General features: G+C 47.8%; 1 protein-coding gene across 1 annotated transcript; it reads right to left on the bottom strand.

Annotated features, from left to right (window-relative positions):
* On the bottom strand, positions 1 to 22,199 carry LOC119385984 (paired mesoderm homeobox protein 2). Its single transcript, XM_037653339.2, has 5 exons — positions 22,102 to 22,199; positions 19,554 to 19,807; positions 13,831 to 14,156; positions 3,131 to 3,397; positions 1 to 581 (listed from the first exon to the last, which is right to left on the bottom strand). Exons 1-5 carry the CDS (start codon positions 22,197 to 22,199, stop codon positions 333 to 335), a joined length of 1,194 nt encoding a protein of 397 aa, XP_037509267.1. The 3' UTR covers positions 1 to 332.
* Positions 22,200 to 24,082: the final 1,883 nt, after the last annotated feature.

Below are 24,082 nucleotides of genomic sequence, written 5' to 3'. Positions count from 1 at the left end.
TCGGTGCATCTTGGAACCGGAGTGTGACACGCGACGCGGACACTCGTCTGTCGTCAGGCCCAGCCCTAGAGCAGCTCCACTGTCAAAAAAAAAAAAAGAAGATAGACAGTCGAACGCAGTAGTATTTTCTTGCGACTCTCGAGCCCCGTAGTGTTGCCGTAAAAGCACAAGGTTTCTTAAACTTTCGAAGCTAATCTCGAGTCCACTGGCCGACGCTCACACTGTGATGCACACGCTGTGCATGCACTGAGACGTCACATCAGCCTCGGAGGACACGGAGACAGTATGAAGCGACGGATTCCGCTACTAGGCGTGTGCACTGGGAGGCTCAGTCAAGATGGCTCGGTCCGATCTGCAACGGGCGAGGCGGACTTGGGCGGCCCAGAGCCCGCCTTCCTGGCGGCGTGCTCGCGCGCCTTGACTCTGAGGAGGTCGAGGCCCGGCGATGACGTGGGAGGCGCCGCCACCGGCTGCGGTGACGCCTGCAGCCTCGCGTGAGCCGTCGTCATCTTCTTGGACCCGAGGTCCAGGACAGAGGTCGAAGTACAAGGTGGGGCCGGCAGCAGGGCGGGCAGCATGTACTGCGATCAGTAAAACAATAGATATATGTAACGTCACCAGCTCAGAGGTGCCAGTCATAACGTTCACGAGACTTTCGCTTGTAGTTTCTAAAATCTCTACAGCGGCTATTCAATGGCCGTGTAACGTATATTTGTTTTGGGTTTGTTAGAGGGTTTGTTAGGAAAATAAGGGGGCATAGCTAATTAGTAACAATAGACAGTTAAAATACTCTACGCAGAGATAGCGTCCCTTGAGTACGACACGCTATTTTGGGCGATTAACGTTGGTACCTAAGAGGATAGCGTATAACGCATGCGCAGTGGCAACAAACGCTAACGCAAAGCTTTGCGTATACCCTATTCTAAAGATGCCTAATTTCTGCGATTTTACGTGTAAAAACACAACCTGATTATGATGCACGCCCTATTGGAAGACTCAGGATTAACTTTGAACACCTGGGGTTCCTCAACGTGCACCTAAATGTGTAGGTATATATGCGAGTGTTCTTGCATTTGCCCTCATCAAAATACTGCCGCCGTCGCCAAGAGTCTAACCAGCGCCCTTGAGCTGAGCAGCGCTGTATGTCTGGCTAAGCCACCGCGGCGGATAAGAGGGCGTAGCTCCACTGAGAAGCTTTTAGAGAGACCGACAACTGGCCAGAACGTGTGATTAGATCCTGGTTGAAGTACAAAGACCGAGGAATATAGTGGCAGGTTCGAGCATCCATTTCGCATTGTGAGTAGGATTTATATTTTAAAACCATGTTTAAATGTAACTAAAAACCGGTATGTCGCGCAGCCTAGCGGAAGAGCATTGAAGCTGCAGATTATGGAGTCGATCACTCCACTGTACGTATAGTCACGTAGTCTGACGCTGTCATGCGCGCCATAATTAGTCCTCAAAATTATAGTATGTATATTATTATTCATGCCCGCTCTATTCTGTGCTGCTTACGAGGTAAAAGGAGTTGCACGGTGAGAAGCGGCGCTGCCTTCGCAGCAGCAAGTGGTCATGTCGAGCCGCAGCGCATGCGCAGTAAGCCGCCACGCTCGAACACGAACCGCTCTCGTGCTCACTGTTTGCAGCATGTGCTGTCACGTGCGTATACGATTTCATATTCGCATCCGATTACAAATGTTTCGCGGTGCTTTCCACGTTACAATTCCGTGATTAGACACTTTGGCCGGTAAGCTTTCCGCTGCGCTAAAGAAAATAGGTACCATAAAACTTGGTTGTCCGTCCCTTTAACAGTAGAATTACCGCTCAATTATATTTGCACTAAGGTGTAACTGAATGAGCGTACAACGAGCCCTGCCTTGATCATCACCGTCCCTTAAACCACCCCTGTCTGAGCTACAGGAAGCTTAGCACGTATAGCGAAACCAACATCATCAGCTTTCAATAGACTGTCCCTTTACTAAGAGGCACATATCATCAGAAAGGAATAACAACGCGCAAGAAGTTTGCCTGGCCGTACACCCGGCTTGCTATTCCAGGTGAATACGATGAAGAATGCAGTAATCTATACATTGCGCAAAGTATTGATACCGTAATCATGAATTAATCTCTCTTCTCATCTCTCCATTTCCCTCCACACGTGAAAGCAAGACTGAAAGAACACGAGGCTCAAGCGACGACAGGCTGCTGGCGGGCTTTCCAGCTACCCTTGTATACACACGCAGCTGGTTCGAAATACGAGGCGACGAAATATTTGCTGCTCGATGCAATAACCATTTTACGTCATATCCAGCCAGGCGCAATATTATTGTAAAAGTTTCTTGACTAAATAAATACACCCTAATTTTCTCACCCTGCCTGCTTCAGCATATTAAAAACGTGACGACTGAAGTTCTAACAAAATCCTGGTTTAATAATTAATGGGCGTGGAAGTTGCTAAACTGCAGTGTGAACTGAGGCCTAAGTCTGTGATGAACCTATTGAAGAAATTGAGAATTAAAGAATGCATAAGCAACGTATAGGAAAGCTAACCACGTGCTATTGACTGCGTTGGTAGCCTGAAAGAAAGAAAGAAAGAAAGAAAGAAAGAAAGAAAGAAAGAAAGAAAGAAAGAAAGAAAGAAAGAAAGAAAGAAAGAAAGAAAGAAAGAAAGAAAGAAAGAAAGAAAGAAAGAAAGAAGAAAGAAAGAAATTGTACAGACTTCACAAAGGTTGGCACACTAATGTTTGCACAGATGCGCCAACGGCTCACGTTGGCGCTGTCTCGTTGACTCCTGTAAAAGTGGGCCCATATTCACGGAAACGTCTCATGCTAAAAATTTAAGGTAAGAGAATATTTCCGCCAATCACGATGCGCGATATATCATTAGTGAAACCGGCTGACCAATGAAAAAACACGCTTAAGAAAGAGAAGCTTCGTGGATTCGGCCCCTGGTCGTCGCGCCCTTCTACCATATATTATGTGACATGTATATCGTGCTGCCGTCGTTTTGCGCAGAGGCGAAATACTGAAACTCGAATTTATAGCTTTGTCTCTCGTCTGTTTCACGTGGCGTATATTGCTACGTTGAATATACATATATTCAGGCAAAGAAAAGGTGTGGGCAACAGACCCCGTACAGCTTGGGCCAGGCGGGTGCGACCAGCGCGGCCGAAGGGGCTCCCCAAAAGGGCTCGGCGACCCCGAAGGGTCCCGCGGCAAACAGCTCGGCTCGAGCGGCGCTGACGCCGCACGCTGCCTGCAGGAAGGGCCCCAAGCCGCGGTCCGACGTCATCGAGGACGCGACGCCGCAGGACGAAGACGCCATCGGTGGCGGGCTGTCCCTGCCCATGGCCTTTTCCCGCTTACGCCACTTGGCGCGCCTGTTTTGGAACCAGACCTGCGGCCCCAGAATGAGTTCATTGTTAATGAGAGAGAAAATAAAATCTTTATTGCAGATCAGAAGAGAGAGAGACAGAAGGAATGCAGAAAAGGCAGGGAGGTTAACCAGACTACGTCCAGTTTGCTGCCCTACACACGGGAAGGGGAATAAGGGGTTAAAAGAGAGTTAGAGAAAGAGAGAAAGAGAAAGAATTGGATGGTCAGGAATAGAGTTACTGTATATGCTACCTTTAGGTAGCAGTGTTGCGCGTGGGTCTGGCTATAACCACAGCTACGCGGCGAGGCCGCACTTCGTTTTTGCAGGCTACATATGCCTACCAGGTCACCGATCGACATGTTTGACATGTCGCAGACTGCAGTCTGCGACAGCCAAAAATGAAAAAATGGGAGTAACGGCGGGTTTTAGTCCTAAAGACCAACTGTTACTCCCCAAAAAGACCAACTGGAACAAGATGGCCGACATGTCTCAAGTTGGGGGAGTAAGCGTTTAGTGTTAGGTTGGAAGAGAGCAACAGAAGGACGAACGGCAACGGTTCGTCCTGCAGGAGAGCAACGGTTGCACTCGGCGCGCAACCGTTGCTCTCCTGCAGGACGCACCCTGTATCGGTCGATGCATGGGCCACATTTTCTTGCGGGCTGGCGTAAGGAAACTACTTTTTGTAAACTGAACAGAGAGATACGCCCGCTAATAGGGACATTTAGCTTGTACGCATACTTTTTAACGTTACCGTGTTACCGGAACCCATGTTTTAGAAAAGTTTTAGCTCTCCGTACGTAAACGTTTACGCACGTACGTAAACGAATACCTTTACGTTTGAATAAATCATGAGGTGGTGATGATAACGGCATTTAAATTATATTTAATTTAGATAAGATTGTATCACCGCTGCGGCAAAATCACGAGAGGTTTTTAGCGTGTACAGTATCCCGGCATGCGCAAAGGCGTGACGATAGTGTTGCCATCTTGTGACACTTCGTGCAACCATAATGTCATAGACACGTTTGTTTTCGCCTATATAGTGTTTTTCAGGGAAAAAAAATGATTGAAAAGGTAACTTATTTGTAATTATGCCGCGGCAAGGCTTCTACACCAGAAGTAGAGAAGTAGAACGCACGATGTTTCTGCAATAACAATTTTTTGCTTGCCTGGTTCATCTTGTTCCCGCTAGATGGCATCACCTATCCAGACTGTCGGGGTATTTATGTCAAGGACTCGCTTCTCACGTTCTTACGGCTTCGGTATTCTATGATTCTATTTCTAGTTCTAGGTCACTCAGTGACTTTAGCCTCTGAAACAAGTGCGATCGCAATTGGCGCTCGCACTTCGGCTTATTTTTACTCGGCGGCTGGAGCCTCGGCAAAGCGGGTATCGCGAGTAGCCGTGAACGACGGTGGATTTGCGAGATAGGGCCGTAAACGTAAAGCCAATCCGGCGAGTAGACCACGTTCCGTAAAGGCCCACGCTCGAGCAGATTCCTTTCGGCAACTCGTAACACGGTAACGTAAAGCTAAAAGCCCCTAATACAAGCTAAGAGCTCCTAATAAAAGGCATGGTTGCATTGAACGCCAGCACCTGAAGCTGCTGTCGTCGCAAGTTAAATGACGTGTTTGCGTATAACATTTGGCATAAATATATAGCTTGAGAATGTGACAATAAAATGCGAAGCTTCGCGAGACTCCGTGTATACTTCACAACAAACAAGCGGTTGATAGAAGTACACAGTTGATAGACTTTACGTTTGCGGTTTTATGCTGAATGGCAGTCTCCACTACAAAGCAGCAAAAGCACCGACCCCATGGTTGCAGCAGAGATCACGCAACACACACTTATATCGCGATGCGCAGAAAGACTGACAGCGAACTAACGCCGCTGCCTCCCCCTCGTCATCTCTACCTTGTCACTGGCTGCTTTTGGCGGGAGGGCAGTTATCGCAATCGGTCCCGGTAGTTTGACTTTGTGTTTAATCTCAGAGCAAATGGACGTTATCAGCTCGGGTGGTGTTGTCTTTTCAAAGGGGAGGCGACTCTTCCGCAAAAAAAAAAAAAAATATTATTATTATCGCTATATTTATACTGATAATAATAAGAATAATGATAATAAAGAAGAAGAAAACACACCTCCGGGCAAAAAATAAAAAAGAAATTACTGGCCTTTTAGCTAGCGCAAAGGGGAGCACTGGCAAAGCCTGTGTTTTCGCGAGAGACTCATTACCTTGACGTTTTCAGATGTTTACATTGTTACTTTCTATTCTCTTTCGAACATCACCACTGGTTCTGCACGCCTCTGCTCATTTCACTAACGTTTCAGAACGCGCAACGACCCGTCGGTACCTACATAATCCCGTTTCCTTTCAGACAGCGCCGTAGCGTGTGGTGGCGTAGTGGCGAGCGTACGCGCATGGCGGTTAAGTGGTCGCGAGTTCGAATCCTGTGTGTTTGTTGCAAATTTTCTGAAATTTATTTCTGAATGAGATGTCTGTATGTCGTTTGTACATCCAAACAAATGTATGTATAAACCTCAATATGCTCTAGAAGTAAATAAAAAAACGATTTTTTTTACCCAAGTAGAAACTAAGGAGTAACGGGAAGGAGCATCTGTTGCTCCCTTGAGGAGCATCAGGAAGGAGTAACAGTTTGTCCTCAAGGAGCAGCTGGGCGGACTAACCGTTCATCCCCTCAAGGAGCAACTGAAAGGAGAGCAACGGTTCATCCCCTTGCCGTTGCTCCTTTTCGGAGAGTAAGGGAGTGGCAATGCACTTACTCCCCCAAAGGAGGAACCCCTATACCCCCGTTGCTCTCTTTTGGCTTAGAGTGTGCTGATAAACTTTATTGTCGATGACTAGTGTCAGTCTAGTTCGCTTTAGCGGCGGCGTCAAGAAATACAAAAAGTGACCCGAGCGTCAGCTTCTCCGCAACGCATGATTGCTAGCGGCGTTTGGAAGACAGACGCGCCACTCTGCTGCCTAGAGGTATAGCATATACAGTAACTCAGGGACGTAAGGTAAGATCCGCGTGGCTTCCTACTCTGCTTTGGGCCAGAATTAATCGGGTAGGAAATGAAGGAAAGAAAGGATGATAAAAAAATTATCTTTGATTCCTCTTTCATAGGACTCTGTCTTAATGCGAACGTGAAACGTGTCTTCGTATATAGAACTATCAGCGGCTTTGTTAGACCTTAAAAAATGCGCTTTGTGCGGCGTATATTGCTATCCGGCCGGTATGTCTTGTAAAAACACACCGAATGTAGTTTAGGTGCAAGAACATGACGATAGTATAGTCAGCCTTCGTACATGACTGCCGTACAGGGCACACGAGTTTAAGTTCGACGCTGCGGCAAACAGAAGTTTTGGGCATTACACTCTGGCCGTAAAATAACCTTATCTCGGTTAAGTGCCACGTAAACCAGCGGGAAAAAAACTCGGTTTCACCCTATTTAAGCAGGTGTCATTTCCGATAAAGCCGTATATATAGCATGCCTACCCATGTTTCCGCAAAGATACAGGCCTATACATGCATGTCAAGGTACTCAGTTTCAATTATGTGTGAAAGAGCGTCAGCGTTTCGTGCGCCGTCCTATCCCTATACACATATTAGTGCAGAAATTTTCAACACCACTGCGTTCCTCTAGTCCACTAGTCGTCTTCGTTGCGCTGCGGTCGCTATTATACATTACCTGGACATTTACAGCACGCACCACAGCATACATACGTACACAAGATCACTGGCAACGCTTATGATTAGTGCGCGAGCATAATACATACAATTAAGCGTAGTTCTACCAGCAGCTGAAGATATATTGCTTTGTCGTCGAGGGGATTGAGCGTAGCAATGGCGGTGCGTCCGCTTACATAAAAAGCACGTCGCGGCTTCCCACGCTCCCGAAGAACTGTACGCATAATCTTTAGAGCAGAGTCATGTTCAAAAGCATTTTAAAATTGCCACTGATGGAAGTAGTAAATAAAGTTGCGTAAGAGAGCTCGGGCTTCAGTGGCGAAGATGAAACGCGGAGCACAAGAGTTTGATGAAAAGAAGGAAGTATGCACAAATACGAAAGCCTCATTTATCGACAACCCCATTCCAGTACCAAACACAAAACTGACATGAGCGTGCAAAGTTATTATTCTCCATGCTGTATCCTTAAGCTTTAACACACGCAAATGCAGCCTGCATATAATTTTGCAAGATAGCGAGAAAAGAAGTGCGCAGGTGCGCTTAAAAAAAAAAGAAAAGAAGGTAAACTGCGCCCTCTCGTCGATCGAGTGTTTCAAAGAAGACGATTTGCGCGCAAGATGAATCGATTATGCCAAAATCCAACCTAATCTTCGCGAAACGGAAGAGCGACAACAAGAAAGAAAAAAGAAATGAAAGTGTCGGAACATCTCCGTTTTTATTAAACGTAAATTGTGTTCTCCCCGCGAGGGCGCGCTTTCTCTCGGCAAAGCTTTTATGGTCGCCATGTTTAATAAAACGAGCCCGCCTTTCAGAGGTCGCGCGGCGAGTTCATCTTATTAATAAAACAATCCCGTTACTGGGTTTTAATTTTCCTGAAGTCGTGTTTCCTTTTTTTTCTTTTCCCGTATTATTCTCATTCTGTCTTTTCTCCTCTCACAAAAAAAAAGGGTCTCTACAGAAGCCTTGACGACCGAGCCGCAGGAATTTCTCTCTTCGCGCCAGCTAATCACCAGAAACAAGGGCCGGGTACATCGTGCCGGAGATAAGAGATAAAAACGAAAGAACCAGTACCGAAGGTAAAGAAAAAAGCAACGGAGCAGAACTAGCCGGCAGAAGTAACGAAGAAAGACTAACCGAAAGTGAGCGGGATAACACAAACAGAACCATGGCGCCTCCATCGATTAAAGGCGGCTTCTATCTACGCAGGGAGAAGCTGCAGAGACAAAGGCAACAAGGTAACCCTTGTTGCCGAGAAAGAAACTATAGGCGACGCAGAAAACGACCCGAGCAGAAAGAAAAGGCTAAACGGTGGACACGTCCGCTGAGGAAGAAGAGATCTTGAGGGTGCCGGAACGAAGGAAAGGTTAGGAAGACAAAAGAGCAGACGACAAAAGAGAAGGCGACACTCTCCTGGTCGGAAAAGCAGAGGCGGGTGGGGGGTCGTGACGCCTCCGCTGGAACAAGGCAAAGTGCCGCCGTCGAAGCAACGCGGCAGCACCACCCCTCCCCTAGACAACGTTATTGCAGCCGAATAGCCACTTAGCGCCTTTCAGCGCCCTCCGCCTCTCCCGCGAACGCCTCGAAAAAAGACGTTAACTAATCGCCATTTGCCCTGGGTGTCTCGCTTAATAAGAGGCCGGTACACCGCCCCCCCTCTACTACCCCTGCGCTTTCCTCTTCTCTGCAGGATGAAGGACGCAAATTAAGTGTTCATAAGCGGCTCGCGCGCCGTCGTGATCTCTTTTTTTAATTATTTTCTTCCGGAAGCGGACATTTTTCTTTTACTTCCGCGGGACATCCCTCTGCTATAGACGTGTTTGTACAGTGCTCGGGATAGAGCTTGGCAGCGGTACGTTTCCGAGGGAAACTGGGATGCGGGAAAAGAGGGAAGCAGCAAAACGTTGAATGAGTGCGGCTAGATGAGTGCTATATTGAATAGAGCGTCGCCCGTCCTCTCCTCCTCCCCCGCTGGACGCTTAGTGTAGACTGGACGAGCAATATGCATTAAGGGACGTTCGCTAGCCCACTATTCGAGTTCACAAAAAAGTGAGAGAGAAGACGCGCACTGCGCTTCCGACATCTGACGGAAACAGGGCCTCAGAGGGGAGAGAGAGGGAAAAAAATGTACCCCTTGTTGATGACGGATCTATGAACCTAGTCACCTGTGCTGTGTACAGCCATAATTCTTGAGGTGGGTCAATAAGCGACGTCATCGCACTCTCCCACACCTATTCTTCACAACAAGTCTTTTAGAGAAAGAAAAAAAGAAAGAAGGCTGACGTGCGGAGGCAGCGGCTTATTGGTCGAGAGCGAAGAGCAGGTGAAGCTGTTGGCACCCTAATTTAGTTTGGCCGCTAAGTAAGTCCGCTCAAAATGAGTTTTTGAGAGGCGAGAGAGGTAAGTGAAGGGGAGGCAGGGGAGAGTTGGAGGTTGGGAGAGAAAAAAAAATACTAATAAAGCCATGGCGTATATAGGGTGCGGTAGGTTAGGTGTCAAAGCATTCTCCTACAGGCGTTGACAAGATGAGCGAAGGAGAAAGGGCGAGAGTTGGCGGAGAGGGTGTGAAAGGGGTGTTAAAAAGGGGAGTTGGGACGTGGGAGAACCTGGGCAGGGCGGCATGCAGAGAAGGGAAAGCTCCAGTCAGGGGGCACGCTTTTCTGCGTGGCGGCAGCGCGTGCATTAGCGTCGCGCTTCCGGGCGTGACGTCATTTCCGGCCAGGTCAAATACGAGACGCCGCTTGAGTCGGTCGATGATGACGGGCTGCCGGAAAAGGGCCTTATTGCGAATGTCCCGACGCGAGTGCGCGAGCCCCCGTCAGAAAGCAAGGGGCGCCCTGGATGTTTGCTTTGCCGCCGTGCAGCTCCCAGGGAAAAACGCGTTTACGAGTCGCCCCGGCGTGCGCAGCAGTGATTTCATTAGCCAATCAGAAGAGGCGTGAAAGCACCCCCCAGTTCTCCATCCCGCGTGCGGCAGTACTTCTGTGAAGCCAGGGAGACGCGAAAAAAAAACTTTGCGCCACTTTGCCGGCTCTGTCACAGTAAGTGCCGCAGCCTAACCAATAAATGCTATTGCTCGCCATCTACACAACAGCGTCGTGTATTGCAGCACATGCCGGTCCTCTTCGTCCTTGGTTCGTTCGCGGAGCTTTACAAGCGTTATATATAAGAAGGTACGCGGAGCTGGCATAAATGGACCGTGAATGAAGCTACCGTGCTGCCGACGTTTGCTCTTTCGGAACCCTCTGCATTGGTTCAGGGAAATAGGATGGCTTATTAGGGAATCGAGTGAAGCCAGTACCGTTTCCCTTTCGTATTTGCTTCGTTTTTTTTTTTTTTGACGTGCCATTGTAGCTTAGTAACAATAAGGTATTGCCCTGCTAAGCTCGAGGGTGCGACTTCGATTCCCGCCAGGCTGCGGCGGCTGTATTTCGATGGGGGCGAAATCCAAAAGCAACCGCGTACTTAGAAGATTTAGCTGCACGTTTAAAGGGTTGATTCTAGGTGGTCAAAATGAAACTGGAGGCCCCATTATGGCACGCCTCGTAATCATATCGTGCGTTTCGGTACGTAATTCCCCAGCATTTAATTTTTGTCGTTATCTATATTAATGTTTCACATCTTAGTCACAACGCTATGACACGCCACTGCTTGATGGGAACTGTCACAAATTAGCGCGTAATAAAGCGCGCGCGAGGCCGCTTTCAAACGGCTGCGAGACAGGCGGCGCGAGCCGATCGCCCAAGAAGCGCGAACGACGAAAAAACAAGCATCAAAAGACGCCGGCGCACCGCATCCTCCTCATCCACTCGAGCCAAACGCAGGCAACACGATCCGATCGAACGCCCGGCAAAGCCTGGATCTTTCTAGAAGGAAAGGGTGACACATCGCCGATGATGCCGCCGCGATTCGAACCTACGAGAAAGCTCTCGCCCTTTCTCTAGCCTTAGCTGTACTGCACGCCGAAGAACCATCCCGACGCTTCTAGAAACCGGGGGAGAAGGGATAAAAGCGTGCGACGACGACCAGTCGGGAAGTCGAGACAGGAATGAGTCAGTCGGCCCGGTGATGGTGAAGTTATGCTAAGTGTGGCTCCGTTAGCCAAAGAAGCCGTGTTTATGATGGTGTGCGGTCAGTCGATCGTCGATCTGGAAGAATCCGATGACGACACCGTGTGAGCCGTGACAAGTCACGACGACGGTTGAGCTACGACGATCAACGCTGGAGCTGGCGTGAGTGTTTCCTTGAAGAGAAGCATTCGATTACCGTCCAAGTATTGTGGACTGGATACGCCATTGTTTATTCAGGACTTTAACTGTCATTGAATAGTTGTAATGCATGCGATTGCATTTGTAGCGTGTGATCTGTTTGTTTAGCTCCCGTTGTGTAAACACCATCTGAATTATATTGTGAAGTTGTAACTGGTACCAACCGAGTGTGCATGTGCTTGTATTATTTGTATTGCCTTAACTGAGAATATATTTCGTTTTCGTTTGTGTTATCGACTCTCGGCTCTAACTCGGTCTTTGGACCACAACCGGCGTTCGCTGGCGCACCAAAGGACCAACTCTAAATTGTCCGCGCTTTCGTGGTGCGTTTTCGGAGGGCCGTGACGCCAGCCCTTAGAATCCGCCCGGCGATTGCCAATCCGATTAACGGGAGAAGTGACAGGAACTTTTTTTATTATCTCGACATTCTTCTACCTAAATTCGCATTTTAAGCAGCGCCAGTGATTTTAGGGGGAAGCCCTCATTTCTTCGTATTGTCCATTAGTCTCTCCGTTTCGGAACGAAAGCGCTTACAAGACCAGATCTTGTGGTCGAGTTGGATACATTATGCAAAACTCACAAACGAAGATTCAACAGATATTAATTTCTTAGTATGCCTCATCGAGAACAATTGCGCTGGTCAATTCTATAGTTCTAAAAGCGTAAGCCCAATCAGCACACGCGCCGCTTATCGGCGTGCTCCTGCCACTGTCAGGCAGCTCCTGCGGCGCATTTTTGAGCGCTGAAGTGACAATTGGCAACCGTCCTGCGTAATTTAATGCTGTTATTGAATTTCTTAAATAATTCATCCCGATGATTACCCAGTCACCCGATGAGTATACGGCTGCTATGTATATATCGGTTATACTAATCTAACTGAACTGAACATTGCAGTACTGATAAAGGGATCCAGAGATAAGCAAGGTAAACCTCTAGTCAGAACAAAGCCGCCAATGGCGTAATTTAAAAGCGTGTTTAATAGTAAACATCTTTCTTTAGTTAAATGCACGTCTTGTCCTGACTTCTGCGTCCCCTATTAAGTAAAGGATTTCACTACCATAGGTACATTAAAAGAAGAGGAACTGAAGGTCAAGGTTTAAGTTTTGCATATAGCGCCGATATCCCCGCACTTGAATGTCAGCGTAACGCCACGGATATGAAAGTGTTATTTTAACACGAAAGTGTTTTATGCCGGGGTCCACCAAGACTTTCATGAGGTATTTCCGTCACGGAAATACGTCAGCAAAACGAAGGGCACCAGATGGCAAAGGAGAGAAACTATAAGAAAATGTTCCGTTGACGGGAGTCGAACCCATGACCTCTCGGACCGAGACGATGGCTAGCGGGCGTTTAGCCTACTGAGCTACCGCCAAACACATTACGGAGGCTACATGAACTCGCCTTTCATCTTTCACCTTTCCCTCTCGCAGCGCTCTTGGATGGATGGATGCTATGAGCGTCCCCTTTATGAGCCGTTGCTACGACCGTCCTGTTCGGTGCGTTTCCAATAGAAGTGTAATTTTTGTCAACGCTTTAACAAACCGCGAGGTGGTGGCTTTAGCCTAAGCCTCGCTCATAGCATCCATCCATATCTAAAGATAGCTCTCCGACATTCGCCTGGCTGTCGCACCGCGTTCCCCGCTCGACCTGTGAGAATTAACGGCCAGGCGAAGGTAGAGGGAACACGCGACGCGCGTAGCGTTTCTCTTCGCGTTTCACGATGCTTTGAAGGAGTGCATACCGAGTAGCATGTTTATTATGTGCTTGTTGATGCCATCTTTGCGCGGGATTCACCATATGCGGAGTCCACGTATATTATAAGAACTTCAGATACCGCAAGGATTAAACCGTGATCATGGGCGTTAGTCGTCGGTACGGAGATGTGCCACTTGGCGTCAACATGAATGCGTCCACATCAAGCGGTGCTATATCTGCCAAACAACAGTAGACATTGTACAAGCTCTCATATACCAATGCACTATAAACACTCAATTAACTAGGTCTGTGACGACACGTTTCAATCTCGTGTTATACCGATCCTTATGACGGAGGGATCAGCCATCTTTTTTCGTATTTTGGTCACAATGGCTCAACGAAACTCCCTAAAGCTTGGTACGGTAAGTAGGCTGTCCTCCTCGTAGGGCAAGGTATACTTCATTTTTAACGTTTGAAAACTAGGTATAGGTCCACAGAGACACAGGTCCAAATTGACGGTGTTATTGCGAGTAGGTGTAGGAACTTACGTGGGGCGTCGCCACCTGCATTTTCTTTTTGCGCGTTTTCTAGCTTACCGAGCACCTTCTCGTGGCAAGAGCTGTGCTTCTGGCATTGTGAAACGGTAACTTACTCACACAAAAAAAAAAAACGTTTTTTTTTTTTTTTTTCTATTTAGTGTCCCTGAATGTACACATTCAGTGGCCTAGCCCTCCTTCCTGTCTTTCACACACACACACACTCAAACACAGCAGAGACGGAAGAGCGGGAAGCACCGTACCTGGACCCTGGCCTCGCTGAGGTCCAGCCTCAGAGCCAGATCCTCCCTGGTGAACACATCAGGGTACTGCGTCTTCTCGAAGGCGCGCTCCAGCTGGTGCAACTGGAAGGTGGTGAATGTGGTGCGGCTCCGGCGGATCTTGCGAGGCTTGCCGGACAGTCCGCCGTCTTCTGCCGCTTGTTGCTGCTGCTGCTGGTGGTGATGCAAAGAGGCCGGCCCCTTGTCGCCACTGTAGGAGAGCGAAGGAGTGGAGGTCTTGTCCGAGGAAGCTGCAGTGGTGCCCTTCGAGCGGCCGTTCAAGGCTCCTGGGAAATGGCCCGCAGCCTCTGCACGGAAGGAAGTACGATTGATTGATTGATTGATTGATTGATTGATTGATTGATTGATTGATTGATTGATTGATTGATTGATTGATTGATTGATTGCGCTTGTTGCTTGCTTTCGCAGAACATATTACTGTCATCAAAAAAAAAAAAAAGAAGAAACGACATGAGGTACAGGAAATAAACAATGAATATTAACGACACTTCTCGAATGCGACGTATATACAGTGGCTGAAGTCGTCTCATTTGTCACTTTGATGAAGGAAGGAAGGAAACAGGAGAGATGTAAGACTGTACGAGTTGACTAATGTTCATATTTAAAGCAACGCGAAAGACGAAAGCACGAGACAAGGAGGAAGACAAGGACAAGGCGAAAGTCAAAGGAATAAAGAGAGAGAGGGAGCACACACCGAAAAACACAGTCAGTTAGTCAGTCTTGTACGGTATACGGCATCGCTATTAGTCCGCAGCCGCTTGTGCAGGTCTGCTGTCTTGAAAAATTTTAACAATGCTTCAGTCGCCTTCATCCGCGACGATTTTTTGGGACTTGGCTAGAAACCCGGAAGGAATCATCACGTGTCGTAGGGGTCGTGCTGAAAGACCAACATAGTGAGGACAGAGATCAGCATTGTGCAGGGGTACCACAACACTAAACTGTGAAGGTGGTTGTGCACAGACTTCTATTTGGTCGAAGCGTGACTGCAAGTCGGCCACAAAATGATACTGTCGAGGAGATAAAAGAGAGGGGGTGATTGATTGATTGATTGATTGATTGATTGATTGATTGATTGATTGATTGATTGATTGATTGATTGATTGATTGATTGATTGATTGATTGATTGATTGATTGATTGATTGATTGATTGAATCTTTATTACTCCCAGTCCCAGTAGAGAAAAGAGATACGGAGGTCGGTTACGCGGCTTAGAGGAGGTCGGCGGGGATCCCTTGGGATGCCGCAGCCTCCAATGGACATGAGATTATCAGGCGTTGTGTCGAGTTGGTGGTAGGCATGAGGGAGTACCACGTGTCTACTGTGTGTGAAGCGTCAGCGTATTGTGGGCATGTCCACGTGCCACAAACGAGCGCGTTAACAAGGCGCGCGCGCGGCCGCTGTCAGACGACAGCGGGAATTCACGGCGCCGAACAAGCGCACGCAACGAAAAACAAGTATCAAAAGACGCCGGCGCGGCGACGTTCCACCTTCTCTACTCGAAAGAGCCACAGACGGCCAGATCAAACGCCCGGCAAAGCCTGGAACCATCTAGAAGGAAAGCATGACGTGACGCCGAGTGACGCCACCGCGAGCGGAATCGACGGGAAAACTCTCGCCCTTTCCCTAGCTTTGGCTGTGCTGCACGCCGAAGAACAGTCCCGACTCTTCTGGAACCCGGGGTAAAAGGGATATAAGCGTGCACCGACGACCAGCAGTCAGTCGGTCCGGAGGTGGTGAAGTTATGTTGGGTGTGGCTCCGCCAGCCAAAGAAGATGTGTTTATGATGTTGTGCTGTCAGTAGATCGTCGATCTGGAAGAATCGGATGACGACGCCGTGTAAGCAGTGACAAGTTATGTGAGTGTTCCTGGAAGAGAGACATTCAGGACCGTCGACAGGAACGACGACGATCAGCGCTGGAATGTGCGTGAGTGTTTCCTGGAACAGAAGCATTCAAGTTCCGTCCAAGAATTGTGGACTGGATACGCTGTTGAATATTCAGGACTTTAACTGTTCTTGAATAGGTTGTAATGCATGAGATTGCATGTGTAGCGCGTGATCTGTTTTTTTTTTAGTTCCCGTTGTGTTAACACCATATGAGTTATATTGTGAAGTTGTAACTGTTACCAGCAGAGTGTGCACGTGTTTGTGATGTTTGTACTGCCTTAACTGAGAATATATTTCGTTTGTGTTACCGAATCTCGGCTCTGACTCGGTCTTTGGACCACAACCGGCGTTCGCTGGCGCACTAAAAGGACCAACTCTAAATTGTCCGCGCTTCCGTGGTGCGTTTCGGGGGGCCGATACGTCCGCCCTTGGAATCTGCCCGGCAATTGCCATCCCCATTAACGGGATCAGTGACACCACGCCATGAGTTTGAGGATGGCCATAGGCGTACGCAGGGTTCTTCATTAGGAGGGGCCAAGTCCAAGTTTCGCAGAATAGCCCCCCCCCCCCCCCCCCCCCCCCCCCCCCGACTTCGACCCCCCCGCCCCTTTGGACGAGTCCGAAAGAAAACGAGCTCGACAATGGATGAAAAAAATTAAAATGAAAATAAAGCGATGACGTATTTATCACACCGGAATGTCATTTGTCCCCGGCTTTCCGGGCGTGAAGATGGAAAGTAAACAGTTCCTTGAATGCAACATCAGGGATTCTTGGTCGCCATTATCGTCGAAAAGCACGCGTAGCCGTAACCCTGCGCATTAAAAAATGCCGTCAAAGGTCGGACCGAGTAAAGATATGAGCAGAATTATATAGCGTCCCCCTCTAGGTGATGGAGGGCTACACGCCTGTCCCCCACGTGCGCACGCCTATGAGGGTGGCTGACCGCGAGCAGTTTCTGCAGTGTGGTGACACGAGGATATCGGGAGGTTGACAAGAGCCAATGTCATGTTGACTATACCTGGCGTAGGATAATTATCTTTAATATTCACACAGATATGGAGCATGGTATCAGAACATGTATGCAATCAAAAGAACGAAACTTCTAGACGAATTTCTCATAACTACTACTGTTTTTTGTTTTTGTTTTTTTGCGTTGTTCTGTGAATGGAACTTTACGTGAACTCTGCCTAGCTGCTCTTGTATGTATTTTTTTTTCTTGCTTGCTGCGATTTTCACGTGTCCTATTATCTGCGAAATGGGGTAGCCGGCGCCAGGCCCGTAGGCAGGGGAGGGGCCCCAGCCCCCCCCCCCCCAAAAAAAAAAAATTTTTTTTGGTGAAGTAGGTGTTTTTACCAAAAAATAATAATGAAAATGGGTGTTTTTTTAAAGAGTCAAGGTATTCAGCATCTGCCCGCCACCTCCCCCCCCCCTCGAAAAAAATTCCTGGCTACGGGCCTGGCCGGCTACTGATACTAATCGCATAACTACTAACACCTATAATAAATAATAATAATAAATAATAATAATACTACTCAATAATAATAATATAATAATAATAATAAATAATAATAATAATAATAATAATAATTTCTCATAACTGGTCAAGTTATATGACGGAATGCGCTGCATAATCACAGCCTCAATGATACTACCCATCCCATCGTTTTCGAAAGAAGAAAGATTCTGAAAGTTCCAGTATATATGTACATGGACGTCGATCACAGCGAGATTTTCGGTGAAATCTACACCAACGGCGGACTGTTTTTCCAAACCATCCGAGCTGTGATATCGCTTAGGTAATACCAAAAAGCTCGCTTACTACATACGCAGTGCTTCCTCGTCCACTAAATGTTCCCTCCATTTTTTTTTTCTTCTGGTTAACAACCCTGAATGCTTTCTTCTTTCTATCGCGTCCATCTCACCCCAAAAGGCAAATGTTCTGAATGGCAATCAAGTTAGGAAATGACACGTCCGTGCTTCTTGTTGTACGCCTTACTTTACCACCACACACACCTCACGCAATCCCGCGGTTTCATTAAGAAGAAGCCACGCTACTACACTGGATGAAAACATGATAAACAAGCCGATATTATCTATTTCCTTCAAAGCGTAACATTTATTCGAACTGTGTTCTACGCATTGAGACCGGCGACAATTACTGTTGTCGTGTCCAAGCTACGGTCATGAAAGAAACACTTATCTTGAGAAATTATATGAGAAAGGCTTTATACATTCCGCACGCGAGCACGCATGCGTTTCCTACAATGGTTTCGTTACAACCTAAAACGATCCTTCATGTATCCTTATTACATTTCTATAGTACAAGAGACACATGGTTTGCTGACTTGTCGTAATATGCCGCGGTGACATTATAATACACGCTCAGGCGAAGCATATTGCAGCCCGCGATCGCAAGTTTGAACTGATAAACCCCAACCCACCTGTTGCTATACCGCTCACCGCTACGCGATACATCTATAACTGTTCTTTTTTTCTTGTTTCTTTTTGAACATGTTTGCCATCATATAGCCGTACGAAGGAACCGACCTCGACGCTTCCTGTAGCTCCACACGTGTATATCATGATAAATTCCTGAACGCAGTAAGCACCTCTCCTAATTTGTCAGTGTACCCAAAGGTCCAATTTCCTGAAGTCGCGTATGAGGATTTTGTATTTGATTATGCTTGTATATGCGTATACACAGATTTAGCGTGATCGTCCCTGTAATGTGACAATACTCCGAGCATGCGATCGTGACGGTGCTCCCTAAAGTGGGAACCATGCCCTACGAGCGGTATAATATGCGGATGTACGACCCCGAACAAAACAAGAGTGCATATCGAAGAAATTTTATGTAATCGTTTTTCGTTTCCCGTTAATCCGAGCCTCACAAGAAAATATACGTCATATGTACATGTCTCCCGTTATACATTTATAGCCTTGTTAAATATGCTTTGCGTCGTCAAACACGCATGTCATAAATTGGAGTGTCGCAGTATTCGTTTCGCATCAGCAACACTGCGCACAACCGCAGCCATTGTCATGCAATGTGAAATCACTGGTAATCATTTTTCCGAATGGAAAGACGCCCCTCTTGATTATTATTGTTATCTTTTTTTTCAAGATCTTATTATCACTCAATGTTGCCGGATCACGCAGCTACACGCCGAGCTGCTTGCTCGCCCGTTATCACGAATTCTTGCGTTGCAAAACCAGTGATCACACGACCAAGTGACTAAAAAAGATGCATGAGTGAACTACTTATCAAATAAATATTTACTTTCATGCGCCCTTAAGAGCAAAGATGACGCTAATTAAAAGTTCTCGAACAGAACATTGGTTTTTATTATTGTTTAAAAACACGACGTCACTTTGCTCTGGAACATGATACAGCCTTACGTGCGAAATGAAGGAAAGGGCAAAATCATTTCTTACGATCTTTTTCCTTGTTTTGCTAGCCATATGAGATACATAGTCGGAAGTACAGACCGGAAAGCATGCAGAAACTATAGCGTGGCGGCAAACGAAACTGCTGGTGAAGCTTATTCGATAGATGAAAGATAAAGACACGCAGTCGTGATGGTTTGCACTGAAGTACTTAAGAAATTACTTCGTGAATGACTGGTGAAGGAAACATAGAAAGCTTTTCGAGCAGCGCACAGTACCGCCAGTCTAGCAACGAAGTGTCTCGGCACTGAGGGTGACAATATGTAAGCGCTCTAAGATTAGCCCAAATGAATCTAAAGGACCATGCAACAGCGAAAAGAGGCGCGAGGGTCAGCGTGCACGTTCACGCACCTATGCGAGCCGACGGGTGCTGGGAGATGCTGAAGTCCAGCACGGAGGAGGCCACGGACGACGGCGGGGTGGCCGCGTGTGCCGCCGCTCCGGCGAGCAGCCTCTCGATGCTGTACAACGAGAAACGGGAAGGCTTGTGCGCCGCCGACCGAAGCGGCTGGCATCGTCGAAGACGCCGACTGCAGAGGCGGCGGTCCTTCCACCGCCGCGGGTGCCAGGGGCTGAGACTGGTGCATCCTTCTTCCGCGCGCTCGCTGTAGCACGCGCACGCACCGGCTTCAAAGATCACGCCACGTTTGCCGTCCGGTCCCGCGGCTCCCCCATCTTTAGGGAGGAAGGGGGCGTGGGGTTACGATCCCGCCACGCGCGCGAAGCGCAAGAAAAATACGGAGGAGAGAAGGTGCCGCTGCGAGGGGTAGAGAAGAGAGGCGGCGGAGAGGCCGGCCCGCCGCCGCGCGACACAGCGAGGAGCGCCGCCACGCAAGCCCGTCTCGCAACCCCCCGCGCGGGAGTGCCTGCCGGCCTTTATTTCATGCATCCGCCCGACTCCCTCCGTCCCTTCCTCTCTCCCCATTTCCCTCGCGCTATGAAACCGTCCGCCTGCCGCCGCTTGCTCGCTTTCCGGCGTCCCAGCGCCCTCGTCGTCACCAAACGCGCGCACGTGCCCGTCGAAAGCGCGCAGTGCCCTTCCCCGGGATGCGCTGAGAAGAGCGACGGCGAGCTGGCTCCGGGATGCACTGCGCTCCTTTTCAACATCGCAACCCATTTATATATTTCTGCCTTTCTTGCATGATACCCATATTTTTGTGCGTGAAGGGGAGTTCATATTTGCGTCTCTGGTGAGGACGTCAACCGACCCGAGGTGGTAGGTCGTGCATTGATTGGCCTTATAGGTTCAACGTATATCTAAACGACAGCGCTGGTTCCCCACAACATGCCCGAGAAAGACCAGGACATTGCTGCGATGCTTCGCTCTCTTCTGGACACCATACTCATGCTTTTGAACAAGCTAAACACTCCGACAGCCCGAACTGCCCTGCAACTGCTGGAGATTGTCGATCCAGTGTTTTCAGCGCTTCAGTAATCACCACAGCTCGCCCATGGCCCTTTCAAATGCCGCGATTCCCCATGGAATGTCAGAGCGCTGATGTCACGTAGGTCAGAGAAGCTCCAGCCTCAGTGACTGATTGTACTCCTTTGCACGTGCAGTGCTCTCCTCCTCTCTCTCTCTCTTCCTCTTTCTATTCCCCATTCCCTTATCCCCAGCGCAGGGTAGCAAACCGGACTTTCGTCTGGTTAACCTCCCTGCCTTTCCTCTTCTCGCTTTCTCTCTCTCTCTCTATACCGACGTGAATAAACTCATTCAAGTGAAGCAAAATGAGGCTCGCCGTTGTCATTGTCAAATGTCTACAGGAGGGTGGTATCGCACTTTCTGTAGGTCATCCAAAAAACGGCAGGTCAGTGGTCAGAGGTTTAGAGGTATACCTCGTATAAAGCGAAATGAACTTTGGCTCATTTTACGCAAGCATTTGCACCAGCTCTCGGTATAATTCCGTAAGGCTGAGCATGCCAGCGAAACATTAGCAAGCCTTTTCTACTATTTTTATAGGATGCTGTTCTGGCCTTATACCATCTCCATTGAAGTACATGAATTAATTCTTGTACCGCAGCTCGCTTCAGGTTCATCATGAAAGTTTTGTTATCTCTGTAATCACCGACTTTCGATTCGCGTATGCAGGTATGTTAAAAAGACAACTAACAGTTTGTTAAGCTTTAGTTTCTGCATTACAAAACTATTAGATAAAAGTATTTTGCTGTCATTCATGCAAGTAAAGAAATCTATAACGATCCGTATATTATAGTACCACAATATACACTCCTGCTGTCGCATGCATATTTTCAGCAAACTTTCCACACGTAGAGTGAAAATTTCTTTCTATTCAATAACATCCATTCAGATAGCATTAACATTATCTGTATCATGTGCAGAATACAGCGCCTCCCTCCCACATTTCATTTACCAGTGCATACTGTAGATTCAAGCTTTCACGCTTTCCTCTTCAGTGATAGTTTTTGTTAACAAAATTATTGGTGTCTTCTTTGCAATATCTCTTTTCTTCGATCATACTCGGCCTGCAAGTTCATCATTTCCCTTTGGTGCTCATTTTTAATGGCATATTCGGGAGATGTAAACAATTAGCTCGCACGTTACGATAGCTGCTTAATTTGAAGAAAAGACGCCTATCCAGGGACGTCTGCACGTCATGCAGTGACGTTCAGGAAGTATACGACTGTACTACAGTCAAAAGGCATTCCATGCAGAAATCGCTGTCTCAGGAATCGGCAGTTTGCACACAATCCGAGCACTCAAGCATTGTGCTCCAAGTCGCATTGAATGAATGCGTCTAGATCAATCGCGGCATTAACTGCAAGGTCTGCGGTATGAAACCTGCAGCTGCTACACTCAAACACATGCTCTGGGAATGTGGGGCAAATACTACGTCGATGTTCTCTCGGCGAGGTGTACCAATGGCCTTCACGTACTCACAACTCGCCAACCAAATCTGGGCCGTCCAGCAGGCCCACGAAGCGGCGACTAGGCAAGGCCTTGACGTCCCGATGTGGGAGACTTGAGCCTGCAGTCATCAAACTGCAGGACTCTCAATAAAAGTTTTTTACCAACCAACCAATACGACAAAACAAAGGTAGCAGTAAATCACAGCAGCAGAAATTGCGGCTCTTCATGGCGCAACCGATTAGGATGCCCTAAAGTCCGCGAACTGCGCAATTTCCTACAATTCGAAGGCATCCCTACGACCTCTCCATGTTTGTTAAACTTCGTTGTAGCGCAGCAAAGGACATGGGCACCAGAAACAAATGTGCGACGAAAGACAGCGCTGTATTTCGTCGGACGTTTCTTTCTGGTGTCCATGTTCTTGGGTGGTTTGCATAGGCGTGCGCAGGGTTCCCAATCGGGGGGGGGGGGGGGGGGGCGAAGGTTCATAGCAGCGCCCCCCCCCACCCTACTAATTCAATGTATGGGGCAGATTTGGCGCCCCCCCCCCCCTCTTAGGTGGTGTCCATGTCCAACGAAGTTTAAGAAATGACCCGCTACCCACAAGCCCCCGTATCCAGCCTGACTCTCCAGTTTTCCCCGAGTAACGCTTTACAAGAGAAGAGGCTACCAAGTAACTCGCTCTAACTGCCAAGCACCGAAGAACGGGAATGACGTTCTATTTCACTGATGTCAGTGCAGAATTGTCGGCAACAACAGCGCAGGTGATGGGGCACATGCTCGGCTGGTCAGCAACATACGCGAATGCCATGCTCTCGAGAACGAATGAAGTATACGGCAAGTATGCAGCCACAATTGCTCACACATCTACAGGATCTGTTGCGTTTCACGATCTTCCACATGTATTCTCTGAACCTTTATTTAGTATATACGAAATCGCCTGCCATTTCGACTCGCCCATCGCGAATCACTCTACATGACATGTGGTTGGGCGTCGCATTGTCTATCCAGTCTTATAATAGTAATGACCAACAGTGCGGTATGCAGTTTTTAAGAATCAGAATGGGAGCAGACAATATATATCGAACGTTTTGTACCACCACCATCCTATATACAACACTCAACAACTTGCTCAGTCGCTTGGATAAGAAACCATTTTCGATGGGAAATGCAATTTGGCATGCCTTCTTGCACGCACAAGGACACAAAGCGGAATGCACTTCTAAAAAGCGATAGTATTACTTTACGAGCGCTTGTGTACCGCCAGCGGACATTACTGCGTGTGTTTACATTGCACGCATATTTGCTTTACTTTGCTCTGTCTTTCCCGCTGTTCCACCTTTCCCTTCTTCAAAAGTGGTGCAGCCAAAGCGGCATGAGACTGGTTTAGGTCTATTCGCCCTTTCAGCTTCGTTTGTCTCTCTCGTGCCCTTCGCGGGACAGCTTGTGGTGTCAACAAGTTGCAAAGTACGCTAAAAAAAAAAGTTGTGTTTCTGACACATCAGTGCACCAACTTTTTTCAAGTGAACGTTTCAACATCGTCGTTCTCCATGAACTTGAAAAGCATCACGTTGAAGTTTGCTTATTTCGAATGTACCACTGCATTATTTTGACGCCAATACAAATTAGTATACGTCAAAGAGAGCGTGTTGATATCAGCCATGAGAGATGCAAAAAATAATTCACTACGTTAGATTCGTGTGTTTCAGGGGTTTTATTTCGGCCCTTCAAACCCGTACGCCATAATGCTTGTTATCGGTATGTTAGGAATGCCTGCCCGCACGCTCTCAAAAAAATACACCTTTCGATTCCGTGCAATATGCGGCACTTCTGTAGCCATATGGCACGCTGCTCTCCTATGCATGACGTGGACCCGGCTGACTCCTATTTCAATATATTTAGGCATATTTGTCGTAAACCGCAGGGTCTGTTCAAAGCGATAGCCAACCATAACTTTTTTAATGTTAGACTTTCCCGATTTGTCTCCACATATATGTTAGAAAATTACATTCTG

Source organism: Rhipicephalus sanguineus, chromosome 3 (assembly GCF_013339695.2).
Source record: "Rhipicephalus sanguineus isolate Rsan-2018 chromosome 3, BIME_Rsan_1.4, whole genome shotgun sequence".
NCBI lineage: Eukaryota > Metazoa > Arthropoda > Arachnida > Ixodida > Ixodidae > Rhipicephalus > Rhipicephalus sanguineus.
The sequence above is the reverse complement of the archived record's forward strand: the minus strand, read 5'-3'. Positions and strand labels throughout refer to the sequence as shown.

Excerpts from the sequence above, each read along its gene's own strand:
- LOC119385984 (XM_037653339.2), bottom strand. The coding sequence starts at position 22,199 with ATGACTGCAGGCTCAAGTCTCCCACATCGGGACGTCAAGGCCTTGCCT. Across the intron at positions 14,157-19,553 it reads GCACCCGTCGGCTCGCATAG|AGGCTGCGGGCCATTTCCCA; the intron begins GTGCGTGAACGT and ends CCTTCCGTGCAG. Across the intron at positions 582-3,130 it reads CCTGGCCCAAGCTGTACGGG|TACATGCTGCCCGCCCTGCT; the intron begins GTCTGTTGCCCA and ends TACTGATCGCAG.